Source organism: Haemaphysalis longicornis, unplaced genomic scaffold (assembly GCF_048455015.1).
Source record: "Haemaphysalis longicornis isolate Haplotype H1 unplaced genomic scaffold, Haemaphysalis longicornis Haplotype H1 scaffold_3, whole genome shotgun sequence".
In the NCBI taxonomy this organism is placed as follows: domain Eukaryota; kingdom Metazoa; phylum Arthropoda; class Arachnida; order Ixodida; family Ixodidae; genus Haemaphysalis; species Haemaphysalis longicornis.
Window position 1 is genome coordinate 65778413 of NW_027526335.1, and position 23410 is coordinate 65801822.

The following is a 23410-nucleotide window of genomic DNA, read 5'->3' on the forward strand; positions in this document are numbered from 1 at the left end:
TCATCGTCCCGCCGACGTGAAGCTGGTTGCCTTACTGGATGACCAGAGGGCGTCGACGGTGACGTCACCGGCAGCAAGACTACAAAAGGACCAGCACTACATCGACCACTTCAGAGGGCACGGCACCTATCTGGCGAACAGTATGAACGGACGACTCTTGTTACTTTTCCAGATTGTGCCGTGGTTTTCGATCGCTACAGCGTCATCAAGGAGCACTCATGGAACGCCGCAAATCTTGCCTGTTCATCGTCCCGCCGACGTGAAGCTGGTTGCCTTACTGGATGACCAGAGGGCGTCGACGGTGACGTCACCGGCAGCAAGACTACAAAAGGACCAGCACTACATCGACCACTTCAGAGGGCACGGCACCTATCTGGCGAACAGTATGAACGGACGACTCTTGTTACTTTTCCAGGTTAGTTCTGGGAATTATACTGCTTCGTACCGTAGCGATGATAGATTTTTGTTGATTTTGCCGTGCCCTCGGCGGTGTTGCACTCTAGTGATTGATGTTTGGTCTGTGATGCTATTGTTGCTAACATCGGGGGACATCGAGGAAAATCCTGGGCCTGGAGTAGAGCAAATGATACAAACAATTTTGGAAAACCAGGCAAAGTCAGACCGTAGGTTAGATGCCATCAAAGAGGAAATTTCGGGTCTAAGCAGTAAAACAGACCGACTAACTGAAATTCTTGAAGTATTCCAGGAAATGAAAGCGAAAATTGATTTTCTTGAAACGGCTGTACAAGACCAGGCTCATCGATTAACGGAGTTGGAAAATAGAAGCAGGCGGAACAACCTTCTGGTTTTTGGCGTTGAGGAGCAGGCGAAAGAATCGGAAGCTGATTTGAAGAAAGCTGTTGTGGATGACATATTCGAGAAGAAGTTGGGCGTTGAAGTGAAGTCGATAGAAAGAATTCACCGCATTGGCAAAAAACACCCAGCAAAATGCCGACCCGTCATAATGAAATTCTATGATTGCAGGGAAAAGGATAGCGTGCTACAGAACTGCAAAAAGCTCAAGGGGAGTACTGTTAGCGTTAGCAACGACTATGCGAAGGAAACTGTAGCCGTTCGCAAAAAATTGTGGGAAAGTGCTGCTGCAGACAAGGAGAACGGCAAAAAGGTAACGCTTGTAGGCGACAAGATTAAAATAGACGAGGAAATATACTCGTGGGACACCACACGAAATGAGCGATGTCCTTATCAGAATCGTCGAGATAAAGTCCATAAGGGAAGACCGTTTGAAGCCAGCGCATCGCAAAATGCGCATCCGTCGCATAACAAAACACCTTGCGCATAGCTACGCCTGATTCTCCTAAATGCCCGTAGTATTGCTAATAAAATTACTGACCTGGAATATGTGATACTATCGGCGAGCCCTCACGTAGTGTTAATAACCGAAACTTGGTTGAACACCTGCATTCCAAGCGATTGTATTGCGCCACCAGGGTATACCATGTTTAGATGGGACAGAGATTCACGAGGTGGGGGCGTGGCTATTATCATTAAAAACTGTTTCCGGGCCATAATGGTTGAAAGCAATATGGTTGAATCGGTATGGTGCAGATTAACGTTTGGAAATATTGTGTATCTTATTGGTGTAGTTTATAGGCCACCTGCTATTCCACCTCAATTCTTAGACAACCTTAACGAATTTCTGTGCAATCACGTAAACAGTAACACCCGACTAGTACTGGCCGGCGACTTTAATTTAGGACACATTGATTGGGAGGCTCTGTCATGTAACCACACTGAGATGGCAAGTGCAAATAAATTACTGGAAATCGCTTTTTATCATGAATTGAGACAGGTTGTTAAAGAGTACACGAGGGTAACACCTGAATCCCGATCAATATTGGATTTGGTGTTCCTGTCCGCTAAGGTCGAAAATTACAATGTATCAATCCAAGATGGTATATCCGACCACAAAATGGTTTCAGTGAACATACTGCCCTCATCGTGCCATCATGCTACCAACTCGGGAAGTAACAAACAAGTGTCGGTCAAAGATTACGAAAGAGCGGATGATACTTCTGTTTTGGACTACCTAGAGCTATCATTCAACGAATTTGAAATCTCTTCACGGTCCGAGTCCGTTGAGGAATTGTGGCAGAGATTTAAAAGTATTATTGCAACTTGCATTACTAGATTTGTTCCAAGTCGTTATAAAAAAAGAAAGCAGCAAAATCCATGGATAACTCGAGAGATTATCCATATGAAACGAAAAATAAAACGCCTGCGCAAACAGCCAAAGAAACTAAATGAACTCTCACAGGCACGTAGGAGCCTCAAAACGGCATTATCGGAATCAAAAAGAAAGTTTTTCGATGAAACGCTCGGCAACTTCATTAGAACCTCGCCACAAAAATTTTGGCGTTTTTTGGGAGCACATAAAGTAAAAATAGACCATATAACAATAGCAGACAACCTTGTGACAGACGCGCGACAGATAGCGGATGGTTTCAATGAGTTTTTTCAGTCGGTGTTTACCCGAAGCAAGCACAATCACGTCGCCGATATGGCAAGCCCTTCCTGCGCATGTCCCATGGAGCCTATTTCGTTTAGCCAGGAAGGTGTGTTTCAGCAGCTTCTGAACTTAGATTCCAAGAAGGCCAGCGGCCCTGACGAGATACCAACGGCATTTCTAAAACGATACGCGGAGTGGATGTCGTTTTATCTAGTAATTATATTTGAAAAATCCTTGCGAACTCATTCCCTTCCGAAAGATTGGCTTTGCGCTGCAGTTATTCCTGTGTTCAAAAGCGGAAATCGCTTGCTTCCGACCAACTATCGCCCTGTTTCCTTGACATCTGTCTGCTGCAAGCTCATGGAACATGTAATCGCAAAACATATTATGCACTTTCTGGAAGCAAATAAGTTACTTTATGCAAACCAACATGGGTTTAGGCGGGGCCTCTCGACGGTTACGCAACTAGTGGAGACGGTCCACGACTTTTCGGTGGCCTTAGATGCGCAACAGCAGATAGATGTAATATGCGTTGATTTCAGCAAAGCATTTGATAAGGTGCCTTATAGCAAACTGCTTTATAAACTTCGTCAAGTTGGTATTGCAAATGATGTTTTAGAATGGATACAAGCATATTTGACAGATCGGATGCAGGTTGTACGTGTTAGTAATTCAGTATCGAATTTGTTGGAAGTATTCTCTGGTGTACCACAGGGGTCAGTACTGGGCCCGTTGTTGTTTTTGCTTTATATTAATGATGTCACTACAGCTGTTCAGCCGCCAGTGGTGTTAAAGCTATTTGCAGATGACTGTTTACTTTATTCCCCAGTTAGCGGTGAAGATGACCAAATCAAAATTAACCAGTGTCTCGAGGGTTTTTATGCATGGTGTCAAAAATGGGACATGGAACTTAATTATTCCAAAACCACATATGCGCACATTACCCGGCGGAAAAGTGTTTTTTCCTTCCAGTATCGCATCGGAAATGTTGTTTTGAAAAAAGTGACTAGTTTCAGATATCTCGGTGTAGTGATCACTGATGACCTCAAATGGCGCACCCACATTGAAAATGTGTGCTCGGTAGCATACAAAAAACTGTGTTTCCTTCGGGTAAAACTACGAAACGCAACGAAAGACGTCAAGCTAACGGCATACAAAACATTTATTCGCCCTGTACTAGAGTACGCCGGCGTAGTTTGGAGTCCCCATCAGGAATGTCTAAAAGCTGAAGTTGAGAGAATTCAAAGACTCGCCGCCAGATTCATATGTTCAAAATACAAAAAAACTGACTCGGTTACCGACATGCTCACCGCATGCAATCTGGAATTGTTAGCAACTAGGCGGCAAAGGAACAGGATAAAATTATTATTTCAGGTTCTGCAACGCCATGTAAACATCGATAAAAACTTGTACATACGAGAACCTGGCAGACATAGCAAGAGGTTAAACCATAATGCAACAATCCGACCTTATGCCGCCCGCACGAACGTCTTTCGTTATTCGTTTTTCCCTGATGCCATAGAAAAGTGGAATAGCCTGCCTGCACACATTGCTGAATGTACCGATGTTAAAGCGTTCGAAAGTTTTCTTGACACATATGTTCCTTAAAGTGACGTCCCTTGAAACTTATTCGATGTTCTAGGTTCCTTGGCAGCTATAGCATGCTCTTCTTATTTGATAATATTGATAGTGTTCAATGGTCTCTGTGTGATTTTGCCTTTGTTTCTTTTCGTTTCTTGAAAGCGAATTGATGTAATCTTTGCGTGTGATGTATTCCCTCCCTGTAATAACCCTCAAATGAGGGTTGACAGTATGTTCAAATAAATAAATAAATAAATTTATGACAGCATACCGGCCCCGCTGCCAGGACGCGTCTTTGCATTAGGCTCGCCTTAATTATCTTCCCTACATGAGCAAACCATTCGGCGTGCACAATGCCTCGGCAGTGCATGTAAAGAGATAATGATTTTCCTGCAGGACTCAAAGAGCATTAGTGCTCACTGGGACACAAGGATGTTAACTACGGACTCCATGCCTAAAAGCTGGCTGCACTATTTTTCTGAAAGTACGTAGTTCTAAGCACAATACCAGTATTCACAGTTATGGTGGACTAGTCCAAGGCTGGTAAATCTTGTTTGATGGCCGAAAACACTTATACAGAAATGATTAGTTACATAGCTTCAATAAACTGCCTAAAAATATATCATACGCACCCTCTGAATTATTTTGTTTGAAGAACATGCTCCCATCAAAACCTTCTTTTTTCCATCTAAACTCATCGAGATAATTATAGGGTCATCTCCTGATGAAACACTGGTGTTTTTTTTTTTTACGGTAGTTGTATTTTTCTTTTTCCTAATGCTTAAATATATCACTGTGGTCACTGATGTCTGTAGTTAGAACAGCTGCCCCTATAGGGGAACGGTGCATGTTTGTGATAGTGAAGAAGCTTACAAAATGGATGAAGCATCCTGATAGTGAAAAAGCTTACTAGCCCAGGAAGACTGGTAAAGACGTTCATCTAACCAAATGAAGGAATTACCTGTTCTAGTTCTCTCTTCATACGACATCTGCTAACATCTTCATATTGAAGCCTGCCCCGAAATAATGTATTCATTTTCAACCTACAAAGGCTAGGAGAATCTCAAGAAAAAGAAAAGAAAGTCAAGCATTTTCATTTGGCGGCCTTTATACCTTTCTCGTCCTCTATCCACGCTCTTCCTTCCCTTTCCCTTCCCACAGACAGAATAGCTGGCCAGATATACTACCATCAGGCCGACCTTTCTGTGTTTTTTCATTTCAATAAAATTCCTATCTCTCTCTCTTTATACACTATGTACAACGATGTTGTGGAGAGTGAAATTATGCAGGAGGCGGGTTCAGTCCAACAGAGGTGGAACGGGGGCAAGGAGGGCAAAGATGCTCTTTGGGCCCGAGCATCTCTACATCTCTTCTCCTCGTCTTCCACCAGGTGATGGGAGAAGTGAAAGTGATGAGAAAGAGGCGGCCCCCTCACCAGTGGGCAGCTGGTGGGCAGGTAGACGGGCGTCTCTCGGGAGATGCACTTCGTGCCCGCGCGGGCGGCGATGGCCAGCAGGGTGGTCTCCTCCTGGGTGAGGCGCAGCCACTGCTTGGTGGCCACGGCCACCTTGCCCCGAACCAACAGGCACCCGTACAGGCTGTCCACCTCCTCCACAAAGCTGTCCAGGTAGTTCTGCAACAAGGGGGGAGGGAGAGATGCACGCCTGTTAAAACACCACCTGATAGGGGCGGGAGGCAAACTATGCAACCTGAGGTATTATGTACCATGAGCTTTATAACAATTAACTCGCATGCAATGGAGTGATGGGCGATGTCGCCATTTCGAGCAGTCCTGATCCAAAATGCCATAATACTGAGTGTGTTTGATTACCCTATTGCAAAAGCATTGCCGTACCTTTGACCAGAAGAAATGAATCATACTTGAAGCACTCCTCCTCACAGTTTCGATACAGAGGAAATCTTCATGCGTTGACACAAATGCTTTCGTCTACTCCCCTCAAACAAAATTTAAGCTAGCCTACTCACTAATATATACACGTCCTATTTCTACAAATGATCCAGTGTTTCTTCTCCAGTTTCAGGCTATTCCAGCATTAAAATCTAAAAAATTAATAATGCTGCAAATTTATTTTCACACAGCCCTTTGTGATGACATGTGGGAGGAATTACCTGCAGTGCTTGGCTCTGTGAGCAAAGAATGAAGTCAGTGGCACCGGTCAGGTCTCCAAGCGCACAGGCATCCTGATCAAGTTGACACAACAGGTGGTCCACCACTGGATAGCAGCCCTGGAGGGAGAATGAAGCACAACAAGACAGGGTATGTTTTAGGACCACCATCCCAGCTTGATACACTCATGTTTTAAAGGGGCCCTGCATTGTAGAAGAGCCAGCGTGGTCAGCAGCATTGGCCATGAGTGAAAAATACTGTAGCACCACCTTGTGGCTCAAACCACTCAGATTATAAGGAACTGCCCTGACACATGGTGTGCATGCAGTAATAGAAAGTTTTCACCACACTCATGGGTGTGCCACTGGGGGTACAATAACATCAGTGCTTCGGTGTAATGCACAGTAGCAAATTATAATGCTACAGTGCATTTTCAATAATGCTATCACATTGCCTGCTTCAAGGCAAGCTTATGCCTCCTCCAAATTTTTTTCACTGCATCTGCAACAGAGGCATATGTGTGTGTCTAACTTCAATTTATTCAACTTGCAGATTTATCTGATCGCACTTTAGTACCAAACAAATTGAGCACATTATGACAGTCACAAATGCTCAGCCACAAAAATGAAAGCAGACAGGAAGATACTAATAATAAAACAGTACTGCGATGTTTTTGGTTAAGAGAGGAAAAACTGATGTGAGCCTAGCACAGATGCAAAGGGAGAGAGGTGTACGTCATAATTATTGATGAAAGCCAGCTGAGAAACAACGACATCTGTGCGTTCCAATTGACATCCCTCCATTCACATTTTGTTAAGCGCCGGCTGTGCATCAGCTAATGCTGTGTCTGATGCTGCGCATAGACCTACAGGAAATAAATAAACAAGGGGGAAGGGGGGTGCTGCCTCACCCGGAGGTCCCTCTTGAGCCTGTCGACATTATGTATCGTCTGCAGGGACTCCAGGCCCACTGTCATCACCATGGCCGCAAAGACGTTGTCCAGCAAGTGGTTCAAGTGGTCGTCGCTCGCATTGTCGTTGTTCGTCACCACAAGTAACACCACGCTACAAAAAGAAAAGTAAAAACAGCGAACTAAAGATGTAAACAACAGAGCAGGCAGCAAATTCCACCGTGTAACTTGGGAGGTATGTGAGTGATTAATGAGGAAGGCAAATTTCACATAGGGCAGATACTGACGGGGAGAGGTTTGGCCGGCTTACATACGAGAACAACACCATGACAGCAATTAAGGATTTGGACTGGTAAACTTCATTAAGAATTTGCACATCAGAAAAGGGAAACAAATGAAAATAAAGTGCATAGGTACTATACATAATAAAAGGTTCGCAGTACAAGCATTATACGGCTTTCAAGACATGAGCCACACTATGTCTGCGCTTGCCAAAAGGCAATGTACACCTCCCTGAGGCTTCACAGAATAAAGGGAACCTTTCTGGAATGATTTGAACTGATTGTTGTCCAGGGTGGAGATAAACAGATTGTTAATTTAAGCAAAAGCCCTCTTGGATAATTACTTTCCTCTCCCACAATTCCCTATCCATACCCTGGGGTTTATGTCCTTTCCCTTTTGGAAATAAGTTCATTCGTTTATTATGAGTACGATGAAGCGACAGCTAATGCCAGTCTGAAAGAAATAAAAATGGGAGTTTGAACCTAGCACTCTTTCTTCAGCAGGAAATGGTGGCCCATCTGCTCATTAACCCACAGGTTGAACACAGGTGCAGTCAAGGAAAGAGCACGGGTAATGGTTCGCCTCCACAAACTACATGCATGAGCGTTCGTGTGCGGGTTAACCCCTAGGATCCGTAAGGACCTTCAGTTCCACATGTAATATCGGTGCTGAGGTGAACTGACTGCTCATTGTGTCTGAAGATGTCACGAAATCATACTGGTTCCTTGTGCTTGCTTAGCGGCACAATTTTTGTGGACAACAACTTAGTGCTCCACACCCCCCCCCCTTCCTTGGGAAATTGTTGACCTGCATATGAATGGAGTTTCATTCCTCGCAATTTAAAGTTTGCCTAGCCGGCGAGAAGAATCCCCCATTTAATTACAGCCCCTGCCCTGTGCCCTACAGAGCTCATAAACCACTAAGGGATCACGATCAGTTCAGATGACTTTTGGCCTCACGAGCTTTACACGGATTGAATACTCTTGAACTTGACACTTTTTCCCCGTCATTTCCTCCCTCCCTCTCTCCTTCTACCTTCTTTCCCATCAGATCATTGATGCCCCTTTCAGCAAATAAAGCCACTCCCCCTCTCTCTCTGCCTCCGCGTTGAGCGGCCGCCTGCTGCCCTGTCGTCGCGGTTCTCCCTCCCTCCCCCTCTCACCTGTCGTGGTAGCTCCTCCAGACGGCCTTGGCCCCCCTGGTGGCGGTGCTGTGCAGGGAAGCGCCCCGCAGGCGCGAGAACAGGTGCACCCCGTTCAGAGTGCCCACCGCCGCGAACGGAAGCTGCGCCAAGCAGGAAGCGGACAGTGACGCGACTACTAATGCGCAGCGCACCTTCCATTTTACGCAACAGGAAACCGACCCCAAGAGGGCTTACAGATTAGGCTAAGGGCGCCATTTTTCATTCGCCGCGAACACACAATTACACCAGGATACGGTACTATAAGCAACCCGACAGGCAAAAGATTGCTTTAGCGGTGCTGCGATTTCTATTTGATTTACAGATAGCTTCAAGTGAACTTCTTTTTCTGTAAATCGAGAGCGTTCTGCTGCACGGCCGCACATTGCACCCATCGATCGACGTCCCTAATCACATTTATATATTCACCTGCTCCCAGGGCCGTAGCGAGATTTTTTTTTTTCGGATGGGGTTGCGGGCAGGGATTTATACACCCCCCCAACCCCCCCCCCCCCCAGAAGGACTTCGACACCCCCCCCCCGAAAAAAAAGATTCCACAAGCACCCTTCCTAGGGATTTATACAACCCCCCCCCCCAAACATCCCACCGACACCCCCCCCCCCCAAAAAAAATCGAAATTCTGCATAAACCCCTGGTTATGGGTTATGGGAAGGGAGGAGTTTTGCCGTGAGCAAGACTAAGTATTGCTTACGCACTGCCTGAAAAGAAAATCGGGAGGGGTTAATTAGAACCCCCAGGCTACGGCCCTGCCTGCGCCGCATCGAAGATAGTGCAGGCTAGTTAGATATCACTCTCGAAGCATCCTCTCAATCGTCTAGAACTTGCCACGTCGCAATCGAACACATCCGCCTACCAAGCTAGTGTTCAAATCTCCCGCGACAGCATCGACGTCATTTCTTCTCCAGTCCCCACGCAAAACTGCGTGCGTGTGTGTGCACACCCGCACGTCAAAGGTTTAAAGTTCCCGCGGGAGCATTTGGCGCCATTTCCTACACGTTTACCCGGGGAGCCGACACCGTACTCGTGACCGAATTCCGCTCCCCCCCATCTCTTTCCGCAGCCGGTGCGAGTCCAGCGCAAACGCAGGCCGTGGAAGGAAGAAGAGCGGCGCGTCAGGTGCGCGCACGCACTTCCTCGGCGGACGCACCTGCTTCACCTGCGACCCCGCGGCGTGAACGGCACGCATAAAACCAGCGCGGAAATGAAAACACAGCGGGCGCGATAAAGCGTGAGAACCGCGTCACGGCGCCACTTTCACGCCGACTCTCTCTTTCCACGTCTTCCCCGCCTCCCCCGCTGGGGAGCAAGGCCGCGCCTCCTGGCCGGCTCTCCTTCCTTGGTGCACCGTCGTCGGCAAGTGCATGAAGCAACCGAGCCGTACGCGAGGTGGTAGTGGCGGTTGTAGCGTGAAACCTCTCGGTTCCGTAGAGTTGAAAGAGTAGGAAAAGCAGAAGGAACAGAATTTGTGGAAGCCCTAAGAGATGAATGACTTCGGGTGTTCATCCCTACGTCAGGGGTACCATTGGTCTTGCCGGCCTCACCCGCAACGGTTATCAGCTGGCGCTGACTACGTCCGAGGCCCTGATGACCAAGGATTTATACACCTCACCCCCCAACACCCCCCAGAAGGATGGATTTCGACACCTGCAACCCCCCCCCCCCTCCTGCACACGCACACAAAAAAGCTTCCACAACCACGAACACCCTGCCCTGGGATATATACACACCCCCAACACCCCCCCCCCCCATGAGGATTTCGACACCCCTCCCAAAATCGAAATTCTGGATAAACCCCCGCTGATTGCTGGCCGTCTCCCGTGGGTTGCGGTGATCTCGTATTGCATCCCTGTACTGTCTCGAGAGTCGAGACCATATGGTCAGCCACCATGCGCCGGAGTTTATTATCACTACTATTGTACTGCCTAATGATCACAAATGCATTTAAAAAATCAAAGCTAAAACGCGAAGCTTTCTCCCATGCAGCTTGGGTAAAGACAAAATCAAATTCCAAAATCCAAACTGCTTAGACCGTGTCGTAATGGTGCAATCGGATAGACGTCGGCTCCATAACGCGAGACACACAGGAAGCGTTTTTTTTTTTCATGCACTTGACGTTCCTTCATCATCATCATCGTCGTCGTCGTCGTTTTGTGAAACTCACTGCGTAAAGTTGGCTTTCCTGCAGTTTGTTCTGGTGAGACGTCGAACGCCATCAGTAAGGCATAGAAAGCTTCGCTTTAAAATACGCATCACTCATGCTCTGGGACGGAGCACTCAGCTTCACCCATTTCATGTCCGTTTCAGTGTCCATTTGGAGCGAGCCCTGATTGGCCGAAAGCAGACGACCGGGATGTGACGCAGCACAGCCAAGGCGGGGCGACGGTTTCTGCGCACGTCATTGGTCAGAGGCCTCACAAGTGCGACCACGACACGTCTGAAATGGGCGCGAATTGCACTTTTTTTTTTTTTTTTTTAACGGACCCTGGTCTACATTTTGAGATTCTCGGCCCCACGAACTTGTTCCACTGGGAAGTCTTTGGGCCGATATGCCGGAAACTCTCCGTCGTCGTCCCCCAAGCCTCAAGTTCAACTTGCGTAACGGAACACCGCAAACAGCGACGCTGTTTAAAAGGACACGAACTCTGCGCTCGGAACACATTTAGTGTGCAGCACATGCCTGTAATGGAACGGCTGGCAGAGGCCTGGCGGACTCAAAGTTAGCGCGCCGTTCGCCTAATCACGGATGTGTCGCGGACTCCCCGAAAAACAATTACGCGCCCTCGAATGTTCCGCGAAGCAAGTGGCCTGGGTGCGGCACCGTTCAGGGGCGCTGAAATGGTGCACGCATTAACGACCTCGTGCGAGCTAGCGCACGTCCGCTACGGGAACCGCGAATGGTTTGCCGCAGCGGCAGGCATGGGCAGCTGATAGTCATTCCCGCAACGAAGTCCTCCCAATGGTCGATGGCGGCATTGTGTTTTGAACTGTCGTGACATAGCACGAAGTGCCATTTAATCGTAATTGTGAGCAGACGTGCGCATGTCACGCTTGAAAACCAGTTTTGGTACACCAGCAGTTACATTCCTGTCACAGGCGCTGTCAAATACAAGACATCAGGTCCACTATATGAGTTCCGTTTGGGCTTGTTTCGAATAAATCAGGAACAACGCGTGAGTTCGTGTCATTTTTGAACATCGTGCGCATCAGGGGTGATCTCTCGTCAATACTGTGGCAGGACAACCAACGGAATCAGACGACAACCATCCGCGAACACAGACCAAAGTCTCCCCAGGACGTTAGTTTAAATGGTGCGCCCTAACTCCCCCCTGACAAAATGGTGCGCCCCAACTCCCCCCTGACAAACCACGTTCTCGCAAACTCTCGGGCTCGTCAGTGCGCTCCACATATTTACGCACTGTCGGAAAGACAGAAATACAAGGCGCCGTCGAAGCCACCCCACGATTGCCACGATGAACCACAATGGTAAAGAGGGCAGAGACTCCCAGCCAGAAAAAAACGGCCAAATTCCCATGCGGTTCCCCGCTCCGGTATTTGCTCCTCCAAACCGTGTCTCCGTTCGGGTCCGCTTCCTCCCTCCCCCCGCCATCCGCAGTGCATGCTGGTCGAGAGTCGGGGGGCATTACGCGAGGCTTGCAAGAAGTGCGACGACTCAAATGGGCGCCCCCGAGGTGGGCACGCTGTGTGAACAATGGTCCTCTTTGCCGCCCCGTCGGCGCATCCTGAAAGCATGCCCCGGGCGGACGAGGCTCCTCGAGGGCGTGGCACCGGTGCGCTCAATCGAAATGTGGGAGGGAGCGCACTGTCTTCGCTCCGAGGGCCCGCAGCAATCATCTCCAGCACAGGAGGAGGAGGAGGTGGGCATGTGTGTCTGCAGTCCAAAGCACCGGGGAGTACTACCTGAGAACGCGGCTTCACGCAAAGAGACGACCTCGAAGTCAGCGCGAAACTGACCCCGGGGCGGGTGGACTGGACACGCAAACGATGAAGGAATCGCGGAGGAATGGGAGCGTATTCTTGGCGGTTTTCAGTCTCACGCTGGAGCGGTATAGCGCTGTACGCTGCCGTCGGCGAGATGAACGGATTTAATTAGCGCGCGAATGCGGGTAGTACTGTTCCTTCCAGTAAGCTGAGAAAAAAAAGAACGCCTGTGTGCGCATTATGAACTGACCGCAATCCTTGTTTTTCCCTATTCATGCTACCGAATTCCCTATACATGCTACCGTGGTGTAAATGTTGGCGCGACATCGTAAGCCACACGCCCAAAAACGGCTGCTTGAGGATCGACACGCGCCCACGGATAGACGAGAGAAATGTCGGAACTCCCTATACGCTTTTGTAACCCACTTTTTGTGAGCCAACTTCACCCACCTGGACGAAACCATGGGTGCTGCTGACAAATACGCTACGGTATTTGCAACAAACAGGAAAACGCGCTCGTCTACCCGTACCCACCGGCTTTTCGCCTTGTCCGATCTTTGTTGGCCCACGCGCGAATTGTCATCGGGCATTGACAGAACTTTGGCGTGTATCTGAATTATTTAAAACAGAAGTAGGAAGAGCGCTAAAGTAACGGGACGTAGGCCACCCTTGTACATTATATGCGTACACATACGGTAGTGTTCGTCTTACACGCTCCATTGGAGAAATAAAGGAACGGCGAGCCAGCTTCTCTACTGGAGACGCGCTTTCCCGCCGTGGTGTTTCACCGCCTGCAGTCTGATCGACTGGAAAGACGGGGAGGGCTGCAGGAGTGTTGCCGACGGTCGCACGAAATAACACGGTAGAACACGCCGGGTCAGAGGTCGGACTTTTTCCCAGAAAGGGAGCAGCAGCCGCACTGTTTGCCGCACGTTCACCGTGAAATGGCCTAACGAAGGAAACGGCCGCCCAGCGAGGGTCCCGTCGCTGTTGCAGGTGCACGGAAAGACGGGCCATTACCGCCGCCGCCGCCTATATATGCCCTGACAGAGGTATGGGACCTGTTGCCGAAGGTACCGCTTTTCCAGCCAGGAATGCCTCGGAGCAGCGAGGCATGTTTCCTAGAAGTGTCCGCGCGGTCTCACCGCCCCCAACGGCTCCTTTCACTGTGATTACGTCGGATTTCACGGGCACCAACGTAACTTCGGGTTCGCGAGGTGACCTGCCCTCCAGCAGCAATCGCTAACGAACGAGGCCTCGTACTTTTTTTGTGTGACTTCGACGAGGCTTCCGCGGAAACTTTTCACGATCGCCAGCAGTATCGGACCTGCAGACACGCATCCGTGTCGTGCTGAGAAGTGCGGTTCCAGAGGCGGCGGCTGCAGTTTGGCGATGGAAACAATGTCCAACTGTGACATTACGGGGGTCCATGATGCCCGCTGGGCAAAGCGCTTTGAAATAAAGGAAAGCTTTGCGGAACGACACGAGAGACCGTAAGTAAATGCCGCAAGCGTAATCGATTCCTTTGATTTAACTTATACACTGTCCGCAAGGTAACAAAGGTGCCTCCTTAGCGGCCGCGCGATGCATACCGATAGCCTCGTCGCGATTCACAAAATTAAACTCAGCCCGAATATACCGCTGTCTTCTTCATAACAGCGAGAGTTGTAGCCATTTCCCGCGCTTCTGATTCCCGCACAAAAGCCGCTGTATTTGACAGTTAAGCACGCCTAAACCATGGCCTCCTAGATTCCCCCGCGCGTTTTGCGCGCGGGGTGATCGCGGAGGCCGTGCCTAAACCTTGTTACCTCCCCACTGGGAACTAGCTGACCAGTGATCATAAACGACTTGGCGCGCAACGCGATGACAGATGCTTCTCAACGGACGAACGCAGAGTAATATAAGGCGAAAATCCGAAGTGCCTACAAAGCAACCGAAAACCCCATTGGCTGGACCACAACCCTCACATACCCGCTTAAGTCAGTGACGATGATAGCTGCCGCCCACAGCCGATTCACCGATTCTGATTTGGCTCCGACATCAGCATGTCAATCACCATCAAACGAACACAATGTCTCCCGCATCTCACTTTTCATTTGTGTGCGACGCAGTCTACGTCAGAGACACTTTGGAAATGTGGACGCCCACGGACTCTGCATGGCCTTTTGATTCTTTCCTACGGGGACATCCCAATTTTTATGTTGTCCTTTTAAACCGGCGGAGAATTAGTATGTTCAAACTCTGCCTATGGCCGACGCGCAGCGTCATCATCATCATCATCGCAGTGCAAGTGCCGAAGCCAAGTCAAGCCACACAGCAATGACGTAACGACGGCGAGGCAGACAAGGCTTCGAGTGCTGTCCTCGGCGTGTTTGCTTCTGTAGGCGCTTAGCAGATCGTGCATTTCGCAAGGCTCTATCGAAGTGCCTTCATCCGCTGACTTCAGGCTCAGTGAGTATCTGATGTTGAAGCGTCCAAAGGGGGTGGTACACAAGCTGTCCCGCTCAGATGCTGCACGCCACAGCAAGACCGTATGTCTAGAACGTGTCCCTTGTACGCTGGCCATGAGAGCCACAAGTCTTTGTTCTGTGGCCGTAAGCTAATCTTGCTAATTTCGGACGACCCATACTTACTCTGTCTCTTACAAATCGTGCGCGGAACGTCTTGAGAGATCTTTTGCTGGTCAGAAACCCTTTTACGCGTCTGTAGCCCGACGTAGACGCCAACAAGTGGGTCGTTCGCTTTAGAATTGTGTTCAGCCATATTGGTTTGTTTGGGAGAGGAGGGTGGAGACTCACGCTTGTTTGATTTAGGGACTATCTGGATGCGTCAGCGTACAAAGTGGTGAATATTTATTGCCAGTGGCGGACATGTAGCGCGACAGGCCACAAACTTTAAATGGTCGTCTTGTGCGCCTTACGGTGTCCCATGCATGCTTCATTATTTTACGGCATTTTATAAGGAAGGCTTTATGCAGGGCTACAGGCCATGTCCCAGGAGTCTCTGAGGATCACCTCTTTGGATAACGGTGTGCGAAAACCGCGCCTTGACTGTATTCTTGATTTTGTCTTTGTTCCGATTACCTTGATTTGCGCGAGCCCATGCGTGAACAGGGTCGTCTAGCTTGTCATCCGAGAGAAAATAGAGGCACGGTAAAGGAAGGGGAGGTTGGATGAGGTGGGGTATTAGTATTGGTCGCCTAGCTCGTTGCGGCCTCGCTTGCAGGTAGTCATTTCTGCGTCCGGTTGCTAATGCACTGAGCCGTAGCCGTAGCTTCAGCCAAAGCAAACCGCATGTTTGCTTCTTTAGACGATTAACGGGACATGGCACAACGAATGGGCGACGATCGACATTGGTCAAGCGTCTGCACTGGCACTGTAGCAATGGCACCCAACAGGTCAAGAAATTTGATTTTGCGACTAAACGATTGACATTGGTCAAGCGTCCGCACTGGCACTCTAGCAACGGCACCCAACAGGTCAAGAAATTTGAATTTGTGACTAATTGATTAGTTGTGACCCACATTAGTCGCGCCCACATCCAGCTACGACGACCAAGTAGTGGAACGCTTCTATGAAGATTTGGAATCGGCAATGGCTAAAGTAAAAACACAGTATACCGTAGTTATGGGGGACTTCAATGCTAAAGTAGGCAAGAATCAGGCTGGAGACAAGGCAGTTGGGAACTTTGGTCTGGGCTGTAGAAATAGCAGGGGGGACCTACTAGTTGAGTTTGCAGAACGGAATAACCTCCGCATAATGAATACCTTCTTCTGTAAACGGGAGAGTCGGAAGTGGACCTGGAGGAGCCCGAATGGTGAGCACAAAAATGAAATAGACTTCATATTATCCGATAACCCTGGCGTCGTGAAGGATGTGGAAGTGCTCGGAAGGGTAAGGTGTAGTGACCACCGTATGGTAAGATCTCGAATTAGGCTAGATTTGAGGAGGGACCGCAACAAGCTAGTACGAAAGAAGCCGATAAACGAACTGACAGTAAGACGTAAAGTAGAAGAATTCAGGATCGCGCTGCAGAACCGATATTCCGCCCTTAACGAGGAAGCCGAGCCTACGACCCAGCAAGCCAGCGACAACCTTTCACGCATCATTAGGGAGTGTGCGATAGAAGTAGGGGGCACTATGGCTAGACAAGATACTGGTAAACTTTCACAGGAGACGAAAGATCTAATCAGGAAACGGCAAACCATGAGAATCTCTACCGCAGCTGACAGAATAGAACTAGCCGAGCTCTCGAAGTTAATCAATAAGCGTAAGACAGCTGACGTACGGAAGTATAATATGGAGAGGATCGAATACGCTGTAAAGAACGGAGGAAGCCTGAAAGCAGTGAAGAGACGTCTTGGCGTGGGGAAAAATCAGATGTATTCACTTAATGATAAGCAAGGCAATGTCATCACAAATAGGGATAAAATAGTCACAGTGGCCGAGGAGTTCTATAGGGATCTGTACAGTAGCCGGGACATAACAGGATAATGCCGAACGAGACAGCAGTTCAGAGGAGATAGACATCCCACCAGTAACGACCGAAGAAGTAAGGAAGGCTTTGAAAGAAATGAAAGGGGGCAAAGCGCCTGGTGAGGATCAGATAACAGCAGACCTCTTGAAGGATGGCGGAGAAATTGTACTTGAAAAACTGGCAAACCTGTATACGCAATGCCTAATGACCGCAATGGTACCGGAATCTTGGAAGAACGCGAACATCATCCTAATCCATAAGAAAGGCGACATGAAGGACTTGAAAAATTACAGGCCGATCAGCTTACTGTCAGTCGTCTACAAGGTATTTACCAAGGTAATCGCTAACCGAATCTCTGCAACCTTAGATTTCAGTCAACCTAAAGAACAAGCAGGGTTCCGTAAAGGTTATTCAACAATGGACCATATTCACACGATCAATCAGGTGATAGAGAAGTGCGCTGAGTATACTGAACCCCTATATATAGCCTTCATAGATTATGAGAAAGCATTTGACTCAGTCGAGCAGTCATTCAGGCATTACGGAACCAGGGGGTAGATGAGCATTATGTAAGAATACTAGAGGATATCTACAATGGGTCTACAGCTACCATCATCCTCCATAGGGAGAGCAGCAAAATACCTATAAGGAAGGGTGTCAGACAAGGAGACACAATCTCTCCAATGTTATTCACAGCATGCTTACAAGAAGTATTCAGAACGTTGGATTGGGAACAGGTGGGAGTAAGGGTTAATGGAGAATACCTCAGTAACCTCAGATTTGCTGATGACGTTGCCTTGCTAAGTAACTCGGGGGACGAATTGCAAAGCATGCTTTCCGCACTGGGCGAACAGAGTAGAACCGTGGGCCTAAAAATTAATATGCAGAAAACTAAAGTAATGATCAATAACCTCGGGACAGCACAGCAGTTTGAGATAGGTGGCGAGGCAGTGGAAGTGGTAAGCCAATATATCTACTTAGGCCAAGTTGTGACCCCGGATCCCAACCATGAGGCAGAGATAATTAGAAGGATCAGAATGGGGTGGGGTGCATATGGCAGACATTCTCAGATAATGAATAGCAGCCTACCCTTGTCGCTGAAGAAGAAAGTGTATGACAGCTGCATCTTACCGGTACTCACCTACGGGGCAGAAACTTGGAGGCTCACTAAGAGGGTTCAACTTAAATTGAGAACGACTCAGCGGGCAATGGAGCGGAAAATGATAGGTGTAACATTAAGGGACAAGAAGAGAGCGGAGTGGGTCAGAGAGCAAACTGGTGTTAAAGACATATTAGTAGAAATTAAGAAGAAGAAATGGACGTGGGCAGGGCATGTAATGCGAAGGCAAGATAACCGCTGGTCATTAAGGGTAACAGAGTGGATCCCTAGAGAAGGCAAGCGTTGCAGGGGGCGGCAGAAAGTTAGATGGGCAGATGAGATCAAGAAGTTTGCGGGGATAAATTGGTCACAGTTGGCACATGACCGAGGTAATTGGAGAATAATGGGAGAGGCCTTTGCCCTGCAGTGGGCGTAGATAGGCTGGTGATGATGATGATGATGATGATGATGATTAGTTGTGGGGTTCAACGCGCCGACACTACACAGGCGATGAGGCGTGACGTAGTGGAGGGATTTTGACCACCCGGAGATCTTTAACATGCGCCGCAATCTCGAACACACGGGCATTTTCGCTGTCCGCCTCCAACAGAAAAGCGGCCGCCACGGCCGGGAATCGAACCCGCGTCCTGAATTCGTGACTACAGCAGGAGAACCATGAAAACTAGAAAACTGAATTAATGAGTAGTTGCATAACCAGATAGCGGCAGAAATAGTATCGTCTTTGCAGCGAAGGAAGCAGGCATACGGAAAATATTAAATTTATGCAGCGTTAAATTCCAACATAATAAATTCTGATTATTGTAGACATTTCTAGCATGCACTGGAGGTCACGCTGTCGCATTTGACAGTACAGTTGAACCGCGTTATAAGGAACACTGATGTAACTAATTATCGGCTATAGCGAAAATACAAACTTTGGTTGGTCACGCTTTATTTCAATAACACTTAATCTTTTATAACGAAACTGAACCCGTGAGAGCCGCGCGCGACATCGGATATAACGAAGAAATATTTCACCTGGAGGCTGAGAAGCTACTTGGAAAAACCATAGTCCGAAACTGTAGAAGTATAACGGCCCTTTTGTTCGCGGACGCCGTGTAAAACTTCATCCCGCTCAGTGATATTAGTAGCAACCAGACGAAGATCACATCCTTCAACAAATAATTAAGGACGAAGTCCTGTTTTTTCAAGTCAACTGTTCTGATGTAATTTCACGTACTCAAGTTCCGGCTAATCGAGCTTAAAATGAAACACGAAGAAAGGTAAGGGTTGCCTTGTTTATAGTGAGTTCGATGCCTGAAAAATGCATTTTTGTACCGAGTACCTTTGCGCGAGCCAGATTGCCGATTTGTTATTAGACGACTTTTACCTCTACTGTTACAACGAATATCGGTTATTACGAACTAATTTGTAAGTCGTTATAACGAGGTTCGACTGTAAACGATAAGCGGTCATTGTTACAAGCATGACTATACTGCACACTTTAAGGCGCAAATGCGGCAACATCGCCAACAAGCGTACTTCCTGTGCGTAAAAGTTTCTCGAAGCATCAACCTGCCCTGCCTGAGCCCTTCGAGCTTCACACGTGCGTGCACCAACAAAAAAGTCACGGCCCTGAAAGTGCTCACAATTTCTTTTCCTTTCAGCGCCATGGCTCCCCGTAAATACGAGCTGCTTCCCTACGTCACCCGGCTCAGGGCACTGTGCCCGGAACTTCCCCCGGCGAAGGTTATGGCCCGCAGTCTCCGGTCGCCGGCCACGGGCTTCGGCAACCACCGCCTCAACTTTCCCGTAGTCTGCACGGACGCGCAGAGTCGCACGCCCCCGGTGACGTGTCAGATCCTCGAAGAGCTGCCCGCCTGGAACGAGCTTCTGGCCTGCGTGAACATGGAGGCGCGCGAGGTGACGCCCGGCCGGCTGACCATATCGACCATGTGCGCCAGCTCTTCCGGCGTTGCGGACAGCCTGCTGGAGCAGGCCCAGCTGGCCCTGGTGTGCCTCCACTGGCTGCTGACCGAGCACCGCTGCGTGTACCTGGTGGAGGCGGACCGCTTCTCGCTGAACACGCAGCCGCGGCTCTTCCTCGACGCCATGCAGCGGAGCCAGTGCCTGGTCGCAGTGCGACTAAGCAGTCACTCGGTCGAGGCCCAGGTGTTGGCTGACCTTCTGGCGGCCCTCGCCAACACACACCGGCTCACAGATCTGCACTGCAGCGACATGCGGATCTCGGGCGACCACGACCAGATAGAGGCGGTCACAGCGGGCTTCATAGCTGCCCTGGGCTCCCTGCAGTCGCTTCAGCTGACCAGACTTAGGGGCTTCGACAACTGCGATGCCGTTATCCAGGCTTTGCGCAGCGACTCGAACATCTGCAAACTGGCGATCGAATTGCCCCATAAGCAGCCAAGCAGGGGCGCCTTGTTCCAGTTCGTCTCCGGTAGCGCAGTGCTGGAAGAGCTCCTGCTGATGGGCTCCGAGCGGAGTGTTGGTGCCTGCACTCTGGACTACTTGGTCGAGGCGATGGCGGCCAGCAAGACCCTGGAGAAGCTTTGCGTGGACCAGTACACATTCGACGTGCTCGAGGTAACGCTGCTGACGAACGCGCTGGCCGACAGCACAACGCTGCGGCAGGTCGTCTTCAACTCGTGCAGCTGGTCGCAGGGCCACAGGCCGCATGGCCACCAGGGCGAGAACCCCGACCGAGTGTTCCACTGCGAAACCTGCAAGTGCTGGTGGGGGCAGGGGTGGCCCGTGGATCCTTTCATCCGTGCCGTCAGCACGAGCCCGGGCCTGCAGAGGTTGGCGTTCAGCAGCTGCCCCTTCAAGGTGGACTCACTGCGCAGGCTGCTGGAGGCCGTCGCGAAGAACAGCTCGTTCCAGACGCTCAGCTTCCAGTGGCTCACCCAGGTGTCCACGGAAGAGCTGTTCGCCCTGCTCGAGAGCACCGGCACGGTCGGCAAGGTGGCCGTCGCCTGGTGCCGCCACAGGCCCATGTTTACCAACGACTGGCTGTACATGCCGCGGGAGTCGGCGACCAACGGCGAACACCTCTTCTTCGACCTGAACCCGCTGCGCCTGAGCCAAGTGTGCGCCACCCTTTCGACCAACTACCTGATCACGGCACTCTGCCTGCATGGCAGCCTGGCGCGGGCACTCGACGACCGGGAACCCGCCCACTCCCTGGCGGCCTTCGTGGCCACCACCGTCTCGCTCAAGGAGCTGCGCATGAGCGTGCGCACCTCGGAGCTCGGAATGTGCGTCATCCTCAGCGGCATCTGCAGGAACGCCAGCCTCGAAAAGCTCTCCATCGAGGGCTGGAGCTTCAGCGGCTCGGACGTGCGCCAATTCTGCCAGTGGGTCCGGCAGAGCAGGCGCTTGTGCCACCTCGTGCTGCTGCGCGGGCGGGCCAAGGCCAACGCGGCGTTGGTGTCCGCGCTGGCGGAGTGCGCGGACGACATCCACACGCTGACCTTCTTCTGCACGTGGGAGATGGGCGCGGACCAGGCCGAGCTGCAGGTCGTCAAGAACATGATCCGCCGCAACGGGTCGCTGGTGCGGCGCGCCGCGCACTTTGCCCTCGGCTCGAGCATGGCGCGCTGCGCGAGTGCCTTCGAGCTCGTGTCCTGGCACCCGACCCTGCAGTGCACGGTGCAGGAGCTGGCTGCCGTGGACGGTGACGGAGCGCGCCGCATGCTCGAGGAGGCCAGGCGGCGGCTCAACAGGGACTTCTGGCGGCTGGCAGGCGTCGTCCGGGAGGATCTCTGCTGCCACGAACGCGCCGACGGCCAGCTCCAGATCGACCAGCTGGGACTCGACTGTCTGATGCTCGTGCGCCGCTTTCTTCGCGTGGGCGACGTCGTCGGCAACGGCGGCAACCCGACCTGCAAGGCTCCCTCGCCTCCGGTCTCGACTAGGGTGTTGCGCAAACGGAAGTCCAGCGAGTAGCAAGCTCTGTCCGGCACTTTTGACTCAGGGCTGCTGCGGCGAACTGTGAAGGACGAACTGCCGTGTTTATAAAAGAAGCATTTTGGTGGACGGACAGTAAGGGTGGCTGTATGCTATGGACAATGCATGGGCTTGCAGTCAAGATCTTTCGGGTGTACGTGGCATTTGTGTTTCGGCGTCGATTCTACACGACGTAAATAAAGTTCCACGGCGACACTATAGTGTTGTGCAGTGCTTCTGTAAGAAAAACTCAAGCGCAAAGCGCTTGCGCTGAGGATGTGCGTGACGTAAACAAGCGTATACGCACATGTTCTCCGTAATGCGAAGTCTGGCCATTCGACACTCGAAAGCACACAAACGAAAAACAATCAAATTATGGAGCTACACTAACCGCGTGTGTACGAGCACTGTGAGTTTGAACACATTTTTATGCATGTAACAATGGTGTCCCAGAAAAAGAAGAGTTGGGTTGGGCAAGTAATGTGGAAAACTGAACCGGTGGTCCAGCAGGGTAACAGAATGGCTGCCGCGACACGGGAATAGAAAATGGGAAAAGCCACATAACTTTATGGGTGGATGAAATACAAAAAGAACGACTGGAGAAACAGCGGAGATGGGGCTCAACCTAGCTTCTCCCGGTTTTGCTAAGTTTTGCTAGGTTTTGTTAGTTTGTGCGATGTTCTTGCTAGGCTAGGCTAAATGTCGGCCTAGTGAGGCCAAGTTAAGCCGGATTTTACAAGCCCGTTCCGGTCGGTCCCCCACATTGACAGCGGATCCCAAAGAAAAGAAGCTATAAGTCGACTCCCATCTCAGCTGCTTCTCCAGCCTTGTACCACTAGTGCTAACTGCACAATATTTGTTTTGGGTTTTAGTAGTGCAAGGGAGACTATCAGCTTTAAAATGGTATAAGGGGCGTGGGCGTCGGCAGGGGGCCAAACCCTTTGTATCGCGAGGGAGAAGGCTTGGGAAAGGGTGCAAGTGCCGGGATGGCTTGGGGGGAGGGCAAGTGCCCCTTTTGCCCCCCCCCCCTCCCTACCGACGCCCATGGACACGGGTGCGCATACGCATATGCCCCTTGTGCTCACACTCGAGCAGGCGTGAAAGCCGGCTTCACTGTTATAATACCCTATCTGCGGTGGTGTACCCTTTACAGGCGGCGCAGTTCTTTTCTTGGTATTCTTTCTGCTAACGCAACCGGATCACGCTCAAGCTTTAACACCTTTTCTGTTAAAAATTGGTGTTGAAAATAACGGATTAGGCCAAAGCAGGAGAGGAGCAGCTGGAAGATTACGGACGAGGACTTCGTCCTGCAGACAGGCATATGATGATGATGACGATGTCCAAGCTGACATGCGCCA

At 50.1% G+C, this 23410-nt stretch overlaps 2 protein-coding genes across 4 annotated transcripts in view; one reads left to right on the top strand and one right to left on the bottom strand.

Annotated features, from left to right (window-relative positions):
* The window catches only part of Fy (fuzzy planar cell polarity protein-like protein), a 53769-nt gene that overhangs the window by 9242 nt on the left and 21117 nt on the right, over positions 1-23410 (bottom strand). Inside the window, exons 1-5 of one of the 2 annotated variants that reach the window (XM_077703298.1) lie at positions 19736-19895; positions 8534-8655; positions 7090-7243; positions 6182-6298; positions 5487-5684 (exon numbers count right to left, since the gene is read on the bottom strand). In XM_077703298.1, coding sequence (XP_077559424.1) covers positions 5487-5684; positions 6182-6298; positions 7090-7243; positions 8534-8655; positions 19736-19759 — 615 coding nt within the window. In that variant the 5' untranslated portion in view covers positions 19760-19895. Of the gene's footprint in view, positions 1-5486; positions 5685-6181; positions 6299-7089; positions 7244-8533; positions 8656-19735; positions 19896-23410 lie in introns of those variants that run through there. The other variant, XM_077703297.1, reaches the window with a different exon arrangement.
* LOC144174543 (uncharacterized) lies at positions 6191-22109 on the top strand. 2 transcript variants are annotated; one of them, XM_077703295.1, is made up of 2 exons: positions 6191-6329; positions 19754-22109. In XM_077703295.1, exons 1-2 carry the CDS (start codon positions 6310-6312, stop codon positions 22050-22052), a joined length of 2319 nt encoding a protein of 772 aa, XP_077559421.1. In that variant the 5' UTR covers positions 6191-6309; the 3' UTR covers positions 22053-22109. The 2 variants fall into 2 exon arrangements, with proteins under 2 accessions (XP_077559421.1, XP_077559422.1); XM_077703296.1 differs by lacking the exon at positions 6191-6329 and adding an exon at positions 14134-14962.